The 23305-nt window shown below is 46.7% G+C and overlaps 1 protein-coding gene across 5 annotated transcripts in view; it reads left to right on the top strand.

Moving 5' to 3' along the window:
* Positions 1-23305, top strand: part of LOC129820230 (CUB and sushi domain-containing protein 3-like) — an 805004-nt gene that overhangs the window by 214202 nt on the left and 567497 nt on the right. For all 5 annotated transcript variants that reach the window (XM_055877256.1, XM_055877257.1, XM_055877255.1 and 2 more), the window contains exon 4: positions 11300-11494. In XM_055877256.1, coding sequence (XP_055733231.1) covers positions 11300-11494 — 195 coding nt within the window. The remainder of the gene's footprint in view (positions 1-11299; positions 11495-23305) is intronic.

The following is a 23305-nucleotide window of genomic DNA, read 5'->3' as shown; positions in this document are numbered from 1 at the left end:
TACGGAATTTCCTTACGCTGATGACTTCTTGCAAATCCAATCAGTTTTCTCACGTTTATTCAACGTTATCACATTACATTTTGGGGTTGAAACGACATGGAAACAATGTTAATTTAATCTGTTTTTGCCCAGTGGGACAAGGCAGGCAGGCCAGGCAGGCAGGCAGGCAGGCAGGCAGGCCAGGCAGGCAGGCCAGGCAGGCCAGGCAGGCAGGCCAGGCAGGCCAGGCAGGCAGGCCAGGCAGGCCAGGCAGGCCAGGCAGGAAAGCGGGAGAAAGTTGTCTGATTTGCCTCGAACACCAAGGGCACCATGAAGGTCTTTGTTTTACAATGATTATTACTGCTTGACCGTTGCTTTAATCCAAGGGCCCTTTTGATTCCTTCTGCCGTTGCCGAAATGTCATGAGCAATGCATGAAATGCTGAAATAGGTTTGAATGTACTTTATGGTTTTGTCTCAGTACATTTCATGGAAAATTCTGACAATAATATGGTCGTTTAAAGGCAAACATTGCTGGTAGTTTACAATTTTCAAAGTGCTGAGTAGTTCAGGCCCAGACTTGTCCTTCTCTGGGTTGAGCTCTAAAACTGTCTGGTTCTTAATGTAAAGAAAACGGTGCTTTTTTTGCTGGAGGCAGTATTCACATGAATAGTTCTGCCATAGATGATACATCTCGACATCGTGTTTTCTACCTTGGCTGAAAGCTCACTGAATCTCGGTGTCCTCATTAATTTTACATTTGGAGATATGAACTGCAGGTCTAGGAGATGAAACTACAGTGGACTTTTCCAGTAAATTCTCATTTTTAGCAAGCTTCAGCGGTTTGGCAAGTTTAGCTTTTAGCTTTTCAGTGACTCCCAGGCAGCCCACGGGTATAGTGATAGAGAAGGTTAGGGCGTTACTATATTCTCTTCTTAAAATATGATTTTAAACCTAAAACGTAACCTTAGCCCTAACCTTAATCCTTACCTTAACCCTCACCATTACCACACTGCTAACCTTATGCCTAACCCTAACCTTAAATTCAGAACAAAAAGCTAATTGTTTGTTTTCATGAATTTTTACAATATAGCCAATTTTGACTTTGTAGTTGGGGTAACAAGTGGAAATGTCGCCTTACTTCCTCATGCTAGAACGGACAGTCCCCCAACACACACATCAAATATGTAAATATACACTACCGTTCAAAAGTTTTAGAACACCTACTCATTCAAGGGTTTTTCTTTCTTTTACTATTTTCTACATTGTAGAATAACAGTGAAGACATCAAAACTATGAAATAAAACATATGGAATCATGTAGTAACCAAAAAAGTGTTTAACAAATCAAAATATATTGAATATTTGAGATTCTTCAAATAGCCACCCTTTGCCTTGATTACAGCTTTGCACACTCTTGGCATTCTCTCAACCAGATGCATGAGGTAGTCACCTGGAATGCATTTAAATTAACAGGTGTGCCTTCTTAAATGTTAATTTGTGGATTTTTTCCCACTTAATGCTTTTAAGCCAAACAGTTGTGTTGTGACAAGATAGCGGGGTATACAGAATTTGGTAAAATGTCAAGTCCATATTATGGCAAGAACAGCACAAATAAGCAAAGAGAAACAACAGTCCATCATTACTTTAAGACACGAAGGTCAGTTAATCCGGAAATCTCAAGAACTTTGAAAGTTTCTTCAAGTGCAGTAGCAAAAAACATCAATCACTATGATGAAACTGGCTCTCATGAGGACCACCACAGAAATGGAAGACCCAGAGTTACTTCTGCTGCAGAGGATAAGTTCATGAGAGTTACCAGCCTCAGAAAATGCAGCCTAAATAAATGCTTCACAGAGTTCAAGTAACACACACATCTCAACATCAACTGTTCAGAGAAGACTGTGTGAATCAGGCCTTCATGGTCAATTTGCTGCAAAGAAACCAATACTAAAGGACACCAATAAGAAGAAGTGATTTGCTTGGACCAAGAAACGCAAGCAATGGACATTAGACCGGTGGAAATCTGTCTAGATTTTTGGTTCCAATTGCTGTGTCTTTCTGAGATGCGGTATGGGTGAACGGATGATCCCTGCATGTGTATTTCCCACCGCGAAGCATGGAGGAGGAGGTGTTATGGTGTGGGGGTGCTTTGCTGGTGACACTGTCTGTGATTTTTTACAATTCAAAGCACACTTAACAAACATGGCTACCACAGCATTCTGCAGCGATACGCCATCTCATCTGGTTTGGGCTTAGTGGGACTATCATTTGTTTTTCAACAAGACAATGACACAACACACCTCCAGGCTGTGTAAGGGCTAATTTACCAAGAAGGAGAGTGATGGAGTGCTGCATCAGATGACCTGGCCTCCACAATCCTCTGACCTCATCCAAATTGAGATGGTTTGGGATGAGTCAGACCGCAGAGTGAAGGAAAAGCACACAACAAGTGCTCAGCATAAGTGGGAACTCTTTCAAGACTGTTGGAAAAGCTTTTCCAGGTGAAGCTTGTTGAGAGACTGCCAAGAGTGTGCGAAGCTGTCATCAAAGCAAAGGGTGGCTATTTGAAGAATCTCAAATATAAAATATATTTTGAGTTGTTTAATAGTTTTTGGGTTACTACATGATTCCATAAGTGTTATTTCATAGTTTTGATGTCTTTACTATTATTCTACAATGTAGAAAATAGTCTAAATAAAGAAAAACACTTGAATGAGTAGATGTTCTGAAACTTTTGACTGGTAGTGTACATAGGAAGCACATTTTCAGGGACATACAGTATTTTATATAATAAAAACAAAGACAACTGTATTTCTTCTAATTTAAATAGCTCTGAGGCACATCTCTCTGTCACACATCTCTCTGTCACACACACACATACAGTGAGTAGTTAGAGGTGAGGCAGGGCCATTGTTGAAGTTCTCAGGCACGTCCGTTTGTCACGCTAGTTTATCTACCCAGATTACAGTGGAAATGTGTGACCTTTACTGAATCACACCTGAAGTGTTTCTTCAAGTGTTTGGTTTTTCTATGGTGGATTAAAGGAACTAATGGCATCTCTAATTTGTTCACAGAGCTAGAGGAGGACTGTATGCTTGTTCACGGTCCAAGATTTCAGGCTCCTTTGTTCTCCCTCAATTTCAATTTTCAATTTAAGGGCTTTATTGGCATGGGAATCATATGTTTACATTGCCAAAGCAAGTGAAATAGATAATAAACAAAAGTGAAAAATAAACAATAAAAATGAACAGTAAACATTTCACTCACAAAACTTCCAAAGGAATAGAGACATTTCAAATGTCATATTATGTATATATACAGTGTTGTAACGATGTGCAAATAGTTAAAGTACAAAAGGGAAAATTAATAAACATAAATATGGGTTGTATTTACAATGGGGTTTCTCCTTCGCTTGTTGCACTTTTCTTGTGGCAACAGGTCACAAATCTCTCACTCTCAATTCAATTCAGTTTAAGGGCTTTATTGGCATAGGAAACATATGCTAACATTGCCAAAGCAAGTTAACTAGATGAAAAACAAAAGTGAAATATACTCCCTCTCTCTCTCTCTAGCTCTCTCTCTCTCTCTCTTGTTTTCCCTTTCTCTCTCTCTCTTGCGCTCTCTCTCACTCTCTCTCTCTATCTCTCTCTCTTGCTCTCTCTCTTGCTCTCTCTCTTGCTCTCTCTCTTGCTCTCTCTCTCTCTCTGTCTCTCTTGCTCTCTCTCTCCCTATCGCTCTCTCTCACTCGCTCTCTTTCTCTCTCTCTCTCTTGCGCTCTCTCTCGCTCTCACTCTTTAGCTCTCTCTCTCTTGATCTCTCTCTCGCTCTCTAGCTCTCTTTCAAAATTCAATCAAATTCAACTGACTTTATTATTGGCATGCAAAAAAAATTATGTTCACATTACCAAAGAAAGTGGAATTTCACCCAATAATTACGGGAGTTCATTAAAATTGGATTTGTTTTTAAATTCTTTGTGGATCTGTGTAATCTGAGGGAAATATGTGTCTCTAATATGGTCATACATTTGGCAGGAGGTTAGGAAGGGCAGCTCAGTTTCCATCTCATTTTGTGGGCAGTGTGCACATAGCCTGTCTTCTCTTGAGAGCCAGGTCTGCCTACGGCATTCTCTCTCAATAGCAAGGCTATGCTCACTGAGTCTGTACAAAGTCAGTTTGGGTCAGTCACAGTGGTCAGGTATTAATTTTGTCCAGGAAGTTGTCTAAAAGGAATTGAATTTGTTGTTGCCTAATTGTTTTTTGGTAGGTTTCCACACTACTTTCCTTCCTTCTATAGCATTTCTTAATATTATTCAGTTCCTTTGGCTTTGATGCCTCATGATTGAGTATTGCTCTGTTCAAGTAGACTGTGATTTTGCTGTGATCTGATAGGGGTGTCAGTGGGCTGACTGTGAACACTCTGAGAGACACGGGGTTGAGGTCAGTGATAAAGTAGTCTACCGTACTACTGGCAAGAGATGACATATAGGGGTACCTACCGCAGAGTCCCCTCGAAGCCTATCATTGACTTTGTACATGCCTAGCGTGCGACAGAGCTCCAGGCGTTGTGACCCATTTTTTGGGGTTATGTTGTGGCAGTTGTGTCTAGGGGGGCATATGGGGGAGGGAATGCTGTCACCTCCACGTAGGTCTCTCTCTCTCTCTCTCTCTTTGTGTCCGTTTCTACTTTTTCTCCATTGATATCCCTGTGACTCCCATGGACCTATGGCTCTATCAAAACAATGACTAACTGATAGCCTTCACAGGGTTCCTGTCCATGTTCTGCTGAACATTGTAATAAATAATCCTAGTAGACAATGGTAGTCATTCAGAACCATGATATAAATAATCCTAGTAGACAATGGTAGTCATTCAGAACCATGATATAAATAATCCTAGTAGACAGTGGTAGTCATTCAGAACCATGATATAAATAATCCTAGTAGACAATGGTAGTCATTCAGAACCATGATATAAATAATCCTAGTAGACAATGGTAGTCATTCAGAACCATGATATAAATAATCCTGGTAGACAATGACCAGGTTTCCATCCCACCTTTCAGATAGAAAATGTCACAACAGGCCTGATGGAAACAGAACATTTGTCGGTAAACTTTCCAAGTGTCAACAAAAGAGAACAGGCTAGACAAGATGAGATATTTTTGTCTCGCTGAAATTAATTATGCGAGAGATGTCGGTGGAACCATCGTATCGGAGTAAACTTGGAGTCACTGACATGTTGTGTGGTCTTCCCTCTACGACTCGTCGGGAAACCATGCAGATTATTAGGCTACAGATAAAATACGTTATGATGAACTTCACAGGGTGGTGAAAGTGCAAGATGAAGAGTTTCATGCTCCTTTCCTGCCGTTTGACCAATATTTTGTCCATAATAATCTCCTGCAGGCAGCACTGTATCTGCGAGCTGTTGGCTAAAGCCACGTGCCAAAACCAGAGTATTTTTGTGAGAAAACCAACAGTAGATTGGAAAAAGCAATGGAAACCCATTAAACTTGAAAAAAAAGTATTCAGTACATGTAAATTTCAATACAAAACCTATTTGTATGTGCACTACGTCATCACAGCCTTTTATCCACAACAAGTACATTTGATGGAAACACATCTCCGATGGGAAAATGGGCATATTGTTTTTATGCAGAGTTTTGAGTATTCACATGAAAATCTGTCGCCAATTGGATGGAAAACCTAGCTAGTGGTAGTCATTCTGATAAAACAGGTCAGAGGTCACTATTGGAGGGAAAGTGTGCTCAATCATTATCTCCTGGCACATGAGCTCTTGAGCCCATCCACCACCCAAGCCAACATACGCACGCACACCGGCACACACACGCACACACACACCGACACACACACACACACACTGTAGGTCCATGGAACTGATGATGATCTCCCATTGTTAAAGGGAAGAGACACCCGCTGGCTGTCAGCCCAATGACTCTGTTTTCATTCAGGCTATTTTACAACATCAGCACCCAAGTAATTAGCAGTTGTAAATGAACAAAGTTGGCTGATACCTGCAGACATGCGTATTCGTAACCTCATGTGTGTCCCTCAGCTAGCTGAGCTTGTCTGCAGTGTGTGTGTGTGTGTGTGTGTGCGTACAAGAACGTGTGTGTGTGTGTGTGTGTGTGTGGACAAGAACGTGTGTGTCACGAACGTCATAATAAGCGGACCAAGGCGCAGCGGGATATGAAGACATCTTCTTTTATTAAAGATGACGAAACACGAAACGAACACTTTTACAAAACAAAACAACAAACGATCGTGAAGCTATAGACGTAAGTGCAAACACAAGCTACAAACGTACAACATAGACAATTACCCACATTAACCTAATGCCTATGGCTGCCTTAAATATGGCTCCCAATCAGAGACAATGAATGACAGCTGTCTCTGATTGAGAACCCTTCAGGCAACCATAGACTTACCTAGACAACTACACTAGACACTGCCCCATACACATACAACACCCCTAGACACTACAAAAACACAAACATTCCCCATGTCACACCCTGTCCTAACTAAAATAATAACAAAAACAAAGATAACTAAGGCCAGAGCGTGACAGTACCCCCGCCCCCCCCCCCCCCAAAGATGCGGACTCCGGCTGCAAAACCTGACACAGAAAGGGGAGGGTCCGGGGTGGGCCCCATCATGGCGGCGGCTCGGGTGCGGGACGTGGCCCCCACTCCACCATTGTCAATACCCGCTTTTGTAGCCTCCTCCAAATGGCCACCCTCCAAATTAAACCCACTTGATTAAGGGGCAGCACCGGACTGAGGGGCAGCACCGGACTGAGGGGCAGCACCGGACTGAGGGGCAGCACCGGACTGAGGGGCAGCACCGGACTGAGGGGCAACACCGGACTGAGGGGCAACACCGGACTGAGGGGCAACACCGGACTGAGGGGCAACACCGGACTGAGGGGCAACACCGGACTGAGGGGCAGCTCCGGACTGAGGGGCAGCTCCGGACTGAGGGGCAGCTCCGGACTGAGGGGCAGCTCCGGACTGAGGGGCAGCACCGGACTGAGGGGCAGCACCGGACTGGATGGCGGATCCTGGCTGGCTGGCTCTGGCGGATCCTGGCTGGCTGGCTCTGGCGGATCCTGGCTGGCTGGCTCTGGCGGATCCTGGCTGGCTGACGGCTCTGGCGGATCCTGGCTGGCTGACGGCTCTGGCGGATCCTGGCTGGCTGACGGCTCTGGCGGATCCTGGCTGGCTGACGGCTCTGGCGGATCCTGGCTGGCTGACGGCTCTGGCGGATCCTGGCTGGCTGACGGCTCTGGCTGGTCATGGCTGGCTGACGGCTCTGGCTGGTCATGGCTGGCTGACGGCTCTGGCTGGTCATGGCTGGCTGACGGCTCTGGCTGATCCTGTCTGGCTGACGGCTCTGGCGGATCCTGGCTGGCTGACGGCTCTGGCTGGTCATGGCTGGCTGACGGCTCTGGCTGGTCATGGCTGGCTGACGGCTCTGGCTGATCCTGGCTCGCTGACGGCTCTGGCTGATCCTGTCTGGCGGAAGGCTCTGGCTGATCCTGTCTGTTGGAAGGCTCTGGCTGATCCTGTCTGGCGGAAGGCTCTGGCTGATCCTGTCTGGCGGGAGGCTCTGGCTGATCCTGTCTGGCGGAAGGCTCTGGCTGATCCTGTCTGGCGGAAGGCTCTGGCTGATCCTGTCTGGCGGAAGGCTCTGGCTGACCCTGTCTGGCGGAAGGCTTTGGCTGCTCCTGTCTGGCGGAAGGCTCTGGCGGCTCCTGTCTGGTGGAAGGCTCTAGCGGCTCCTGTCTGGCGGACGGCTCTGAAGGCTCATGGCAGACGGGCGGCTTTGAAGGCTCAGTACAGACGGGCAGTTCATGCGGCGCTTGGCAGACGGACAGTTCAGACGGCGTAGGGCAGACGGTCAGTTCAGGCGCCGTTGGGCAGATGGGCAGTTCAGGCGCCGCTGGGCAGACGGGCAGTTCAGGCGCCGCTGGGCAGACGGGCAGTTCAGGCGCCGCTGGGCAGACGGGCAGTTCAGGCGCCGCTGGGCAGACGGGCAGTTCAGGCGCCGCTGGGCAGACGGCAGACTCTGGCCGGCTGAGAAGCACTGTAGGTCTGGTGCGTGGTGCCGGAACTGGTGGTACCGGACTGAGGGCACGCACCTTAGGGCGAGTGCGGGGAGAAGGATCAGTGCGTACAGGGCTCTGGAGACGCACATGAGGCTTGGTGCGTGGTGCCGGAACTGGTGGTACCGGGCTGGGGACACGCACCTGAAGGCTAGTGCGGGGAGAAAGAACAGGGCATACTGGACCCTGGAGACGCACATTAGGCCTAGTGCGTGGTGCCGGCACTGGTGGTACCGGGCTGGAGACACGCATCTCAGGACTAGTGCGGGGAGCAGCAACAGGACGCACAGAACTCTGGAGACGCACAGGAGGCTTGGTGCGTGGTGCCGGTACTGGTGGTAATGGACTGGAGACACGCACCATAGGGCTAGTGCGTGGAGGAGGAACAGTGCGTACAGGGCTCTGGAGACGCACATTAGACCTAGTGCGTGGTGCCGGAACTGGTAGTACCAGGCTGGGGACACGCATCTCAGGATGAGTGCAAGAAGCAGGAACAGGACACACCGGGTTGTGAAGATGTACTGGAGACCTGGTGTGTATAGCCGGCATCAAATCTTCCGGAACTTTGACACAAGTTTCAGGCTGAGTACGAGGAACTGACACAGGTGGCATCGGACAGCTAACACGCTCCTCAGGGAGAATGCCATGCATATTCTGCCAAATCAACAGCTCTCTCTTCACTCTCCTCCAATTTCGTCAACAACTCCTCGAATGTCTCATAATCTCCCCTTCGTTCACTCTCCTCCAATCTGTCCAATAACTCCTCGACAATCTCAGACTCACCCCTCAACTTCGCCGACTGCTCCAAATGACCCCCCCCCCCCCCCAATAATTTTTTTGGGATGTCTCTCGGGCTTCCTACCGTTTTGCCGTGCTGCCTCCATTCGCCGGTATCCCTCCTCGCACTGCGCCAGAGAATCCCAGGCGGGCTCCGGAACTCTCTTAGGGTCGATCGCCCATCTGTCGATCTCTTCCCACGTAGTGTAGCCCAGATCCTTCTCCTGTTTCCGTGCTGCCTCCTCATACCGCCGCCTCTCGGCTTTAGCTGCCTCCAGCTCTTCACGAGGGCGGCGATATTCTCCAGGTTGAGCCCATGGCCCTTTACCGTCCAGTATTTCCTCCCATGTCCAGAAATCCTGTGTAGATGGGTCCTGCTGCTTTCTCCCGTTACACCGCTGCTTGATCCTTTGTTGGTGGGTAATTCTGTCCCGAACGTCATAATAAGCGGACCAAGGCGCAGCGGGATATGAAGACATCTTCTTTTATTAAAGATGAGACAATGAATGACAGCTGTCTCTGATTAAGAACCCTTCAGGCAACCATAGACTTACCTAGACAACTACACTAGACACTGCCCCATACACATACAACACCCCTAGACACTACAAAAACACATACATTCCCCATGTCACACCCTGACCTAACTAAAATAATAACAAAAACAAAGATAACTAAGGCCAGGGCGTGACAGTGTGTGTGTGTGTACAAGAACGTGTGTGTGTGTGTGTGTGTGTGTGTGTGTGTGTGTGTGTGTGTGTGTGTGTGTGTGTGTGTGTGTGTGTGTGTGTGTGTGTGTGTGTGTGTGTGTGTGTGTGTGTGTGTGTGTGTGTGTGTGTGTGTGTGGACAAGAACGTGTGTGTGTGTGTTACATAAAAAGACTAATTCACAGTAGACCATGTAGCGGTTAGATCTTCCATCCCCCTGGTAGCCTAACAGGTGGAGCAGACACTTCCCCTTTGCCCCAATGCCTTGCTCTAAACCACGGACCAGAGGAATAAATATGCTCTGAATGATTTGAAGATAACATACTCCATCCATGGACAGACACAATTTTACCAGTCATTCTCCAGTGAATCCACTGAGAACAGTTTGCCTGAGCATTAGTTGGCTGGTTGACACACTCTATGGTTGGAATACAAGGGGAGTAACCAGTGGGCTGGCTGCACTTTTAATGGTCTTATTCTGTGGCCCTTTCTCTGTTTTCTCTCGCTCTCTCTCTCACTTTCTATCTTTTACTCTCTCACCCGTTCTCAATCTTTCTCCCTCTCTGTATCTCTCTATCTCTGACTCTCTTTTTCACTCAACTATATATTTTCCTCCATTACAGCATCCCCTCTCTCTCTTTTTGGCTCTTTCATTCACTCAAATACTGCACATGTCTCAGCCAGTATATGGTTATCTTATCTTGCTCTCCCAGCATGACGCTAAAGCTGAACCCAACCCACCCACTGTGTCTTTAACTTCAGATGTGCAGGCAAGTTCCATGTGAATGCAATGCAGTACTGAACTGCATCTAATGGTGGTGAGGGAGCGCTAAAGTTTTCTGACTGTCTTGATGCTGAGTTGAGTTTGTATTTGTATTAATACAATTCTAGAAATGAGAGAGAGAGAGAGAGAGAGAGAGAGAGAGAGAGAGAGAGAGAGAGAGAGAGAGAGAGAGAGAGAGAGAGAGAGAGAGAGAGAGAGAGAGAGAGAGAGAGAGAGAGAGAGAGAGAGAGAGAGAGAGAGAGAGAGAGAGGGGGAGAGCCAATCAAGATGATTTAGGCTACTTTACATGCCTGACGTCATGCCTAACTTAACAGCTGTCTCCATCCTCCCTGTTCTCTGTCTTAGATGTTGTAACAAAGCATAACGGCTGTCTCCCTCTTCTCTTTATTCTGTCTTAGATGTTGTAACATAGCATAACGGCTGTCTCCATCCTCCCTGTTCTCTGTCTTAGATGTTGTAACATAGCATAACGGCTGTCTCCATCCTCCCTGTTCTCTGTCTTAGATGTTGTAACATAGCATAACGGCTGTCTCCATCCTCCCTGTTCTCTGTCTTAGATGTTGTAACATAGCATAACGGCTGTCTCCATCCTCCCTGCTCTCTGTCTTAGATGTTGTAACATAGCATAACGGCTGTCTCCATCCTCCCTGCTCTCTGTCTTAGATGTTGTAACATAGCATAACGGCTGTCTCCATCCTCCCTGTTCTCTGTCTTAGATGTTGTAACATAGCATAACGGCTGTCTCCATCCTCCCTGTTCTCTGTCTTAGATGTTGTAACATAGCATAACGGCTGTCTCCATCCTCCCTGTTCTCTGTCTTAGATGTTGTAACATAGCATAACGGCTGTCTCCATCCTCCCTGTTCTCTGTCTTAGATGTTGTAACAAAGCATAACGGCTGTCTCTCGCTTCCCTGTTTTCCCCGTCAGAACTGCAGATCAGTGCCTGTGGAAACCCTGGGGTTCCGCCCAAAGGCATCCTGGTCGGGACACGCTTTAACGTGGGAGACCAGATCCGCTACAGCTGCGTGACCGGGTACGTCCTGGACGGACACCCACAGCTATCCTGTGTCACCAACGCGGAGAAAGGAGCCGTGTGGGACTTCCCTGTGCCCATCTGCAGAGGTGAGTGTCCATGTCCTGGCACTGTGTGTGTGTGTATGTGTGTGTGACACGGTGTTGGTAACATCTGCATGCTGGGAGTGTGTCTGTGGAGATGGTATGGTGTGTGCATGGCAGATGTGTGAAAGATTTGTCCGAATGTGTTTGAGTTTTGTGTTCATCTGTGAAACTGTACAGTGGGGCAAAAAAGTATTTAGTCAGCCACCAATTGTGCAAGTTCTCCCACTTAAAAAGATGAGAGAGGCCTGTAATTTTCATCATAGGTACACTTCAACTATGAAAGGCAAAATGAGAAAAAAAATACAGAAAATCACATTGTAGGATTTTTAATGAATTTATTTGCAAATTATGGTGGAAAATACGTATTTGGTCACCTACAAACAAGCAAGATTTCTGGCTCTCACAGACCTGTAACTTCTTCTTTAATAGGCTCCTCTGTCCTCCACTAGTTACCTGTATTAATGGCACCGGTTTGAACTTGTTATTAGTATAAAAGACACCTGTCCACAACCTCAAACAGTCACACTCCAAACTCCACTATGGCCAAGACCAAAGAGCTGTCAAAGGACACCAGAAACAAAATTGTAGACCTGCACCAGGCTGGGAAGACTGAATCTGCAATAGGTAAGCAGCTTGGTTTGAAGAAATCAACTGTGGGAGCAATTATTAGGAAATTGAAGACATACAAGACCACTGATAATCTCCCTCGGTCTGGGGCACCACGCAAGATCTCACCCCATGGGGTCAAAATGATCACAAGGACGGTGAGCAAAAATCCCAGAACCACACGGGGGTACCTAGTGAATGACCTGCAGAGAGCTGGGACCAAAGTAACAAAGCCTACCATCAGTAACACACTATGCCGCCATGGACTCAAATCCTGCAGTGCCAGACGTGTCCCCCTGCTTAAGCCAGTACATGTCCAGGCCCGTCTGAAGTTTGCTAGAGAGCATTTGGATGATCCAGAAGAATATTGGGAGAATGTTATATGGTCAGATGAAACCAAAATATAACTTTTTGGTAAAAACTCAACTCGTTATGTTTGGAGGACAAAGAATGCTGAGTTGCATCCAAAGAACACCATACCTACTGTGAAGCATGGGGGTGGAAACATCATGCTTTGGGGCTGTTTTTCTGCAAAGGGACCAGGACGACTGATCCGTGTAAAGGTAGGAATGAATGGGGCCATGTATCGTGAGATTTTGAGTTTAAACCTCCTTCCATCAGCAAGGGCATTGAAGATGAAACGTGGCTGGGTCTTTCAGCATGACAATGATCCCAAACACACCGCCCGGGCAACGAAGGAGTGGCTTCGTAAGAAGCATTTCAAGGTCCTGGAGTGGCCTAGCCAGTCTCCAGATCTCAACCCCATAGAACATCTTTGGAGGGAGCTGAAAGTCCGTGTTGCCCAGCAACAGCCCCAAAACATCACTGCTCTAGAGGAGATCTGCATGGAGGAATGGGCCAAAATACCAGCAACAGTGTGTGAAAACCTTGTGAAGACTTACAGAAAACGTTTGACCTCTGTCATTGCCAACAAAGGGTATATAACAAAGTATTGAGATAAACTTTTGTTATTGACCAAATACTTATTTTCCACCATAATTTGCAAATAAATTCATTAAAAATCCTACAATGTGATTTTCTGGATTTTTTTTTTCTCTCATTTTGTCTGTCATAGTCGAAGTGTACCTATTATGAAAATTACAGGCCTCTCATCTTTTTAAGTGGGAGAACTTGCACAATTGGTGGCTGACTAAATACTTGTTTTGCCCCACTGTATGTGGGTGTATGTGTGTGTGTGTGAGAGAGAGAGAGAGAGAGAGAGAGAGAGAGAGAGGAGAGAGAGAGAGAGAGGAGAGAGAGAGAGAGAGAGGAGAGAGAGATAGAGCGAGAGAGGAGAGAGAGAGAGGAGAGAGATAGAGAGAGGAGAGAGATAGAGAGAGAGTAGAGAGAAGAGAGGAGAGAGAGAGGAGAGAGGGGAGAGAGAGAGAGAGAAGACAGAGAGAGGGCAGAGGAGAGAGAGAGAGAGAGAGAGGAGAGAGAGATAGAGCGAGAGAGGAGAGATAGAGAGGAGAGAGAGAGGAGAGAGATAGAGAGATAGAGAGAGAGGAGAGAGGGGAGAGAGAGAGAGAGGACAGAGAGAGGGCAGAGGAGAGAGAGAGAGAGAGAGAGAGAGAGAGAGAGAGAGAGAGAGAGAGAGAGAGAGAGACTACATGAGTACGTAAAGTACAGGTGTTGTACATCAGGGTTTTGCATACCATCAGCATAGAGGAACACACACCATCAGCATAGAGGAACACACCATCAGCATAGAGGAACACACCATCAGCATAGAGGAACATACACTATCAGCACAGAGGAACACACACACACACCATCAGCATAGAGGAACACACACACACACACCATCAGCATAAAGCAAGACAGACACACCATCAGCATAGAGCAACACACACACACCATCAGCATAGAGGAACACACACCATCAGCATAGAGCAACACACACACACCATCAGCATAGAGGAACACACACACACCATCAGCATAGAGGACCACACACACACCATCAGCATAGAGCAACACACACCATCAGCATAGAGCAACACACACCATCAGCATAGAGGAACACACCATCAGCATAGAGGAACACACACACACACCATCAGCATAGAGGAACACACACCATCAGCATAGAGGAACACACACACACACCATCAGCATAGAGCAACACACACCATCAGCATAAAGCAACACACACACACCATCAGCATAGAGCAACACACACCATCAGCATAAAGCAACACACACACACCATCAGCATAGAGCAACACACACCATCAGCATAGAGGAACACACACCATCAGCATAGAGGAACACACACACACCATCAGCATAGAGGAACACACACCATCAGCATAGAGGATGAATTGTGTGATTGGCTCCTCTTGCTTTGAACACATTCAGATGTATTGTTCCGTGTTGGGGCCAATTATAATGTGCATTCTCCATGACCGTTTTCAAATAAAAGCCTCTCCATAGACAGCGTGTGCCTCCGCCCGCTATGTCCTTAATAATCAGTCTAAGATGACAGCAACGTGCATCATGTTTTCCCTCTGTCTGATGAACACGAGACTGGATCGAATTACCAGAGCCTCATTCAATGGAGTAATTGCAAAACAAGTAGGAATGTTACTCCTCCCTCCGGCAATGGGATGCCAGCCTGCATATTAAACTAAAACATTAAGTGATCCATAATTGAACATGGTTGTTTAAAAAAAAAGGTAAAATGGAGCAGAAAACGGTTGAAGTTGCCTGAAAGGTCAGGAGAGATAGAGGCACTACAAGTTCAGATGCATTGGCAATATAAACCTCTGCTCTGATACATTCTATATGTGTTGGCCTTGTTGTACAGAACTATTCAAGGTGCAGTACAGAGTACAGTGTGTACAGAACTATTCAAGGTGCAGTACAGAGTACAGTGTGTACAGAACTATTCAAGGTGCAGTACAGAGTACAGTGTGTACAGAACTATTCAAGGTGCAGTACAGAGTACAGTGTGTACAGAACTATTCAAGGTGCAGTACAGAGTACAGTGTGTACAGAACTATTCAAGGTGCAGTACAGAGTACAGTGTGTACAGAACTATTCAAGGTGCAGTACAGAGTACAGTGTGTACAGAACTATTCAAGGTGCAGTACAGAGTACAGTGTGTGCAGAACTATTCAAGTTGCAGTACAGAGTACAGTGTGTGTACAGAACTATTCAAGTTGCAGTACAGAGTACAGTGTGTGTACAGAACTATTCAAGGTGCAGTACAGAGTACAGTGTGTACAGAACTATTCAAGGTGCAGTGCAGAGTACAATGTGTACAGAACTATTCAAGGTGCAGTACAGAGTACAGTGTGTGTACAGAACTATTCAAGGTGCAGTACAGAGTACAATGTGTGTACAGAATGATTCAAGGTGCAGTACAGAGTAAGGTGTTTGTACAGTACTATTTAAGGGTGTTTAATATATACTGTACAGCACATTGTTCATATTGTCCTCATGACTTTGGTTGTAGTCTACTCTTTAGACATTTTAATCTCTCTACCATGCATCAGGGTGACTTCTGGTAATGAATAAGTACTATGTGACGTTAGTTCAGTGGATAGTTGTGACAGAACTCAAGCGTCAATCACAAATCACGTACGTGTTCAGGAGATTGTTGTGACACACCAGTGAACGACCGTAACCTAGATGACGTTAGTAGATGTTCAGCCAGCAATGTATTGTCCCAGATCATGGGATACTTCTTTACATCTACAATTTAATCACCAATTATTTCCTGTTGAAAATGGGAGAAGAACTCAAAATGGCCACCACATCTTTAATATAAGGCCGTGGGTTCCATCACCGTCGGTGGGCTGAATCATTCAGGGTAACATTTCATGTGTCTGAAGGTGAACTCCACCTGATATCTCAGATCCCCTTGTCTGCACAGTTTCCTCGAGCCGTGGACTGTAAAAACAAGCCACATTTTTTTTTAATGAACAGGGAAGTTAATACTGTGAGATTTCAAAACTTTTAAAACCATGACTAGAGTTAGACTTAACGAATACAGCAAAGAGCTGCTGTTTTAATGTGTGAGTTCATGTTTAAGTTGCTATTCAGCACCGTCAACAGTTTGTTCAACACCTTTATAAGCCCTAAAATGCACGTTCTTCCTATTTCCACATGTTGCAACCAACATTGCAGCTGCAATGAGAAAAGTGAGAAAAGCACATTGTTCCAATAAGCTTGCGTTGTTATTATTAGCAGCTTGTGTCTTATTTAATATTGAAGAATATTATAGGAGTAACATGAATTGGTACATAAGGCAGAAATAATGCAGTGGGACTTGAATTTAGCCATCGGCTGGAAGACTGTCCCCTTTCCTCAGCGGAGGGAAGACATGCGGAGGGAAGACATGCGGAGGGAAGACATGCGGAGGGAAGACATGCGGAGGGAAGACATGCGGAGGGAAGACAGGCGGAGGGAAGACATGCGGAGGGAAGACAGGCGGAGGGAAGACATGCGGAGGGAAGACATGCGGAGGGAAGACAGGCGGAGGGAAGACATGCGGAGGGAAGACATGCGGAGGGAAGACATGCGGAGGGAAGACAGGCGGAGGGAAGACATGCGGAGGGAAGACATGCGGAGGGAAGACAGGCGGAGGGAAGACATGCGGAGGGAAGACAGGCGGAGGGAAGACATGCGGAGGGAAGACATGCGGAGGGAAGACAGGCGGAGGGAAGACATGCGGAGGGAAGACATGCGGAGGGAAGACAGGCGGAGGGAAGACATGCGGAGGGAAGACATGCGGAGGGACGACATGCGGAGGGAATACAGGCGGAGGGAAGACAGGCGGAGGGAAGACATGCGGAGGGAAGACATGCGGAGGGACGACATGCGGAGGGACGGTCAGCAGCAGCCTCAGCACTTCTCCCTCCACTCAGATGGACCATCAGGTGCAGGACATCCAGTAATTATGCTCACTGTGTTATTATGCTGTGCCTCACAACTAATACAACAAATTAACTACGACCAGTGGGATAACATACTGTACCTATATTTTTTAAATTTAATTTCAAACTGGTCTGAGAATAACTTCATGGCTACAGAACTGCTTTTAATTGGTTAATGTTGCATATACTTTTTTAAAGTCATGTATCTCCCTCTCTCTCTCTATATATATATATATATATATATATATATTAATGGACCAGGGAGCCTGTTCTCTGTATATATTAATGGACCAGGGAGCCTGTTCTCAATATTTATTAGTGGACCAGGGAGCCTGTTTTCTACATATATTAATGGGCAGGGAGCCTGTTCTCTCTATATATATATATATATTAATGGACCAGGGAACCTGTTCTCTATATATATTAGTGGACCAGGGAGCCTGTTCTCTCCATATATTAGTGGACCAGGGAGCCTGTTCTCTATAATTATTAATGGACCAGGGAGCCTATTCTCTATATATATTAATGGACCAGGGAGCCTGTTCTCTCTATATATTAGTGGACCAGGGAGCCTGTTCTCTATATATATTAATGGACCAGGGAGCCTGTTCTCTCCATATATTAATGGACCAGGGAACCTGTTCTCTATAATTATTAATGTACCAGGGAACCTGTTCTCTATATATATTAGTGGACCAGGGAGCCTGTTCTCTACATATATTAATGGACCAGGGAGCCTGTTCTCTATATTAATTAGTGGACCAGGGAGCCTGTTCTCTATAATTATTAATGGACCAGGGAGCCTGTTCTCTATATATATATTAATGGACCAGGGAGCGTGTTCTCTCTATATATTAGTGGACCAGGGAGCCTGTTCTCTATATATATATTAATGGACCAGGGAGCCTGTTCTCTATATATATTAATGGACGAGGGAGCCTGTTCTCTATATATATATCAGTGGACCAGGGAGCCTGTTCTCTATATATATATCAGTGGAGCAGGGAGCCTGTTCTCTATATATATATCAGTGGAGCAGGGAGCCTGTTCTCTATATATATGAATGGACCAGGGAGCCTGTTCTCTATATATATATATATATATATCAGTGGACCAGGGAGCCTATTCTCTATATATATTAATGGACCAGGGAGCCTGTTCTCTATATATATGAATGGACCAGGGAGCCTGTTCTCTCTATATATATATATCAGTGGACCAGCGAGCCTGTTCTCTATATATATTAATGGACCAGGGAGCCTGTTCTCTATATATATTAATGGACCAGGGAGCCTGTTCTCTATATATATTAATGGACCAGGGAGCCTGTTCTCTATATATATATTAGTGGACCAGGGAGCCTGTTCTCTACATATATTAATGGACCAGGGAGCCTGTTCCTATATATATTAGTGGACCAGGGAGCCTGTTCTCTCCATATATTAGTGGACCAGGGAGCCTGTTCTCTATAATTATTAATGTACCAGGGAGCCTGTTCTCTATATATATTAATGGACCAGGGAGCCTGTTCTCTCTATATATTAGTGGACCAGGGAGCCTGTTCTCTATATATATTAATTGACCAGGGAGCCTGTTCTATCTATATATTAATGGACCAGGGAGCCTGTTCTCTATATATATTAATGGACCAGTGAGCCTGTTCTATCTATATATTAATGGACCAGGGAGCCTGTTCTCTATATATATTAATGGACCAGGGAGCTTGTTCTCTATATATATATCAGTGGACCAGGGAGCCTGTTCTCTATATATATATCAGTGGAGCAGGGAGCCTGTTCTCTATATATATATCAGTGGAGCAGGGAGCCTGTTCTCTATATATATTAATGGACCAGGGAGCCTGTTATCTATATATATTATTGGACCAGGGAGCCTGTTCTCTATATATATTAGTGGACCAGGGAGCCTGTTCTCTATATATATTAATGGACCAGGGAGCCTGTTCTCTATATATATTAATGGACCAGGGAGCCTGTTCTCTATATATATTAGTGGACCAGGGAGCCTGTTCTCTATATATATATCAGTGGACCAGGGAGCCTGTTTTCTATATAAATTAGTGGACCAGGGAGCCGCTCGCTGAGGGCTAATGTGATGAGAATCTCAGTGGCTGATCTGCAGCCTGCCAAGGCCCTGGCATCGGTACAAATTGATTTTTTGCAGACATTCTTCAACCCCCAATAGAAATGAGAGGCTATTTTAGTGATTTGAAGCCAACTACCTATTCCCTGGACATTATGAGAGAGGCGTTTGCTTTGCATGAATGTTTGAGAGGAGAAAAGCATTATGTAGACTGACACTGCTCCAAATTAGATTTGCTACTCTGCAGTGTGTGTGTGTGTGTGTGTGTGTGTGTGTGTGTGTGTGTGTGTGTGTGTGTGTGTGTGTGTGTGTGTGTGTGTGTGTGTGTGTGTGTGTGTGTGTGTGTGTGTGTGTGTGTGTGTGTAACCGGTGTGAAATGGCTGGCTAGTTAGCGGTGCACGCTAGCGGCATTTCAATCGGTGATATCACTCACTCTGAGACCTTGAATTAGCTGCTTTTGCGGAGCGATAGGTAACGATTCTTCGAAGGGGCCTGTTGTTGATGTGTTCAGAGTACCGTTGGTTCGTGCCCAGGTAGGGGTAGGGAGAGGGACGGAAGTGTTACTGTTACGTGCCTGCATTATGTGTTAGTGTTGTGTGTGCATTAACATCATACTTGCCATATAAATGCACATTTCCTCTTTTGGGAGCACCCTTAATGCTTTACAGAACAATTGAGTGTGTTCGTTTTCCGTCTAGAAAACTGTAACTAAGGAACAGTACATATTTAGTCATATATACATGTCAGAGCAATGTTAAAATGTTACAGTACAGTTTAATGAATGCACTCACTGCTTGATGTTTGCTCGTCCATACAATATTTATATATTCTTAATTACATTCCTTTACTTAGATTTGTGTGTATTAGGTATTTGTCGTGAAATTGTTAGATATTACTTGTTAGATATTGCTGCATTGTCGGAACTAGAATCACAAACATTTCACCACACCCGCAATAACATTTGCTAAACATGTGTACAGCATGTGACCAATAAAATGTTATTTGAATTGATTTGAAAAGCTCAAAACAAATGTATTTTAATTAAATACATAAAACATTACATTATTGATATGCCATTTAGTGTGATCGCTATGACAAATATTTTTATAAATACCAGCATACAAGTCCAATCATTGACCAATTGCAATAAAACGGGTCTATTTAAAACCTCCTTGCTAATTATGAATAATTGCCAATGCGACTACAGTTGTGACTACAGAAACGGTCTGTAGATATTTTTGTTCAGCAGTGGTCTGATCTACTAGTGCAGGTACTTCCAGACTGGGGCGCAATGCCATCGGGGGTACGCCAAATAAAATGTGATTCACATTTTCAAACAGTCCATTTATATTTTCCAACGGGGCTATACATTTGGGTCAGGTTTTTTTCTCGCCTGAGTAGCCTCGTTTCACTGACAAAAATAAAATTAAACCATCTAGTCTTCAGCGAAATCTAGTCTTCAGCGAAATAACAACAAAATAATTAACATCCAATCACGTTAACCGTTACTCTCTCGCGGGAATTCCACTAGCAGTCCGCATTTAGCCAAAGGTAGCTGCTGCTCATGTTGCTATCTGTACTGATGGTGCAAAGCCATGACAGGGAGACATAGTGGAGTGGTAATGGGCGTGCAAGCAGTTGCTCCCGACGCCACTTGGGTACACTGCAGTATCCACCGAGAGGCTCTTGCTGCCAAGGGAATGCCTGACAGCTTGAAAGACGTTTTGGACACTACAGTGAAAATGGTTAACTTTGTTATAGCAAGGCCCTTGAACTCTCGTATATTATCTGCACTATGCAATGATATGGGCAGCGAACATGTAACGCTTTTATAAATTAAATAAAAATACATACAGCATAAGTGTAATAGCTGTCGCTTTCCTCATCCTCAGATGAGGTGAGGAGAGAAGGATCTTCGGACCAAAATGCGGGTTCAGGGAAATATGCCATCTTTATTTATTACACGAAAACTGATGACACGAAAACAAACACTTTACAAAACTTACAAAATAACAAAACGACGTAGAACGGAACCTGAACATAAACTCACATGACAAACGTAAACTCACGAACAGGAACGTTACATCGAAACACACGAACAGCCAAACAGTCCCGATAGTGAATAACATCGACAACGACGAAAGACATCACAGGAGACAATCACCCACAAACAAACAGTGAGAATGCCCTACCTAAATATGACTCTTGATTAGAGGAAAATGCAAACCACCTGCCTCTAATCAAGAGCCATACCAGGCAAACCGAAACCAACATAGAAACAGATAACATAGACTGCCCACCCAAAACACATGCCCTGACCATAAACACATAAAAACTAACATAAATAGGTCAGGACTGTTACAGTACCCCCCCCCCCAAGGTGCGAACGCCGGGCGCACCAGCACAAAGTCCAGGGGAGGGTCCGGGTGGGCAGTTGACCACGGTGGTGGTTCCGGTTCAGGACGCTGTCCCCGCACCACCATAGTCACTCCCCTCTTCTTTCTACCCCTTCTAATGCCCACCCTAACACTACCTTCCCCTAAATAAACAGCTAGCACCGGGACAAGGGGTAGCACCGGGACAAGGGGCAGCACCAGAACAAGGGGCAGCACCAGGATAAGGACCATCACTGGAATAAGGGGCAGCACCGGGACAAGGGGCAGCACCGGGACAAGGGGCAGCACCGGGACAAGGGGCAGCACCGGGACAAGGGGCAGCACCGGGACAAGGGGCAGCACCGGGACAAGGGGCAGCACCGGGACAAGGGGCAGCACCGGGACAAGGGGCAGCACCGGGACAAGGGGCAGCACCGGGACAAGGGGCAGCACCGGGACAAGGGGCAGATCCCGGCTGAAGGACTCTGGCAGGTCCTGTTTGGACGGCTCTGGCAGGTCCATGCAGGCTGACGGCTCTCGACGCTCATGGCAGACTGACGGCTCTCTACGCTCATGGCAGGCTGACGGCTCTCGACGCTCATGGCAGGCTGACGGCTCTCGACGCTCATGGCAGACTGACGGCTCTCTACGCTCATGGCAGGCTGACGGCTCTCGACGCTCATGGCAGGCTGACGGCTCTCGACGCTCATGGCGCTCTGACGGCTCTGGCTGCTCATGGCTCTCTGACGGCTCAGGCTGCTCATGGCTCTCTGACGGCTCAGGCTGCTCATGGCTCTCTGACGGCTCAGGCTGCTCATGGCTCTCTGACGGCTCAGGCTGCTCATGGCTCTCTGACGGCTCTGGCTGCTCATGGCGCTCTGACGGCTCTGGCTGCTCATGGCTCGCTGACGGCTCTGGCAGATCCTGTCTGATTGGCGGCTCTGGCAGATCCTGTCTGATTGGCGGCTCTGGCAGATCCTGTCTGATTGGCGGCTCTGGCAGATCCTGTCTGGTTGGCGGCTCTGGCAGATCCTGTCTGGCGGGCGGCTCTAGCGGCTCCTGTCTGGCTGACGGCTCTAGCGGCTCCTGTCTGGCGGATGGCTCTGTAGGCTCATGGCAGACGGGCGGCTTTGCAGGCTCATGGCAGACGGGCGGCTTTGCAGGCTCCTGGCAGACGGATGGCTCAGATGGCGCTGGGGAGACGGATGGCTCAGATGGCGCTGGGGAGACGGATGGCTCAGATGGCGCTGGGGAGACGGATGGCTCAGGCCGGATATGGCACACTGTAGACCTGGTGCGTGGTGCCGGAACTGGAGGCACCGGGCTAATGATAAGCACCCTCCTACTAGTGCGTGGAGCAGGGACAGAGCACACTGAACTCTCAAAGCGTACTCTATACCTGGTGCGTGGTACCGGCACTGGTGGCACCTGGCTGAGGGCACGCACCTCAGGACTAGTACGGGGAGAAGTGACAGTGTGTACAGGACTTAGGAGACGCACAGGTGGCTTAGTGCGTGGGGCCGGAACTGGAGGCACTGAACTGGATACACGCACTATAGGGAGAGTGCGTGGAGGAGGAACAGGGCTCTGGAAATGCACTGGTAGCCTAGTGCGTAATGTAGGCACTGTAGGTACTAGGCTGGGGCGGGGAGGTGGCGCCGGAAATACCGGACCGTGCAGGCGTACTGGCTCTCTTGAGCATTGAGCCTGCCCAACCTTACCTGGTTGAATGCTCCCGGTCGCCCGCCCAGTACGGGGAGGTGGAATAACCCGCACCGGGCTGTGTAGGCGAACCGGGGAAACCCTGCGTAAGGCAGGTGCCATGTATGCCGGCCCGAGGAGACGCA

The sequence above is a fragment of the Salvelinus fontinalis genome, chromosome 22 (assembly GCF_029448725.1).
Source record: "Salvelinus fontinalis isolate EN_2023a chromosome 22, ASM2944872v1, whole genome shotgun sequence".
Taxonomy (NCBI): Eukaryota; Metazoa; Chordata; class Actinopteri; order Salmoniformes; family Salmonidae; genus Salvelinus; species Salvelinus fontinalis.
Note: the sequence above shows the minus strand (reverse complement) of the source record. Positions and strands in the feature narration are given on the sequence as shown.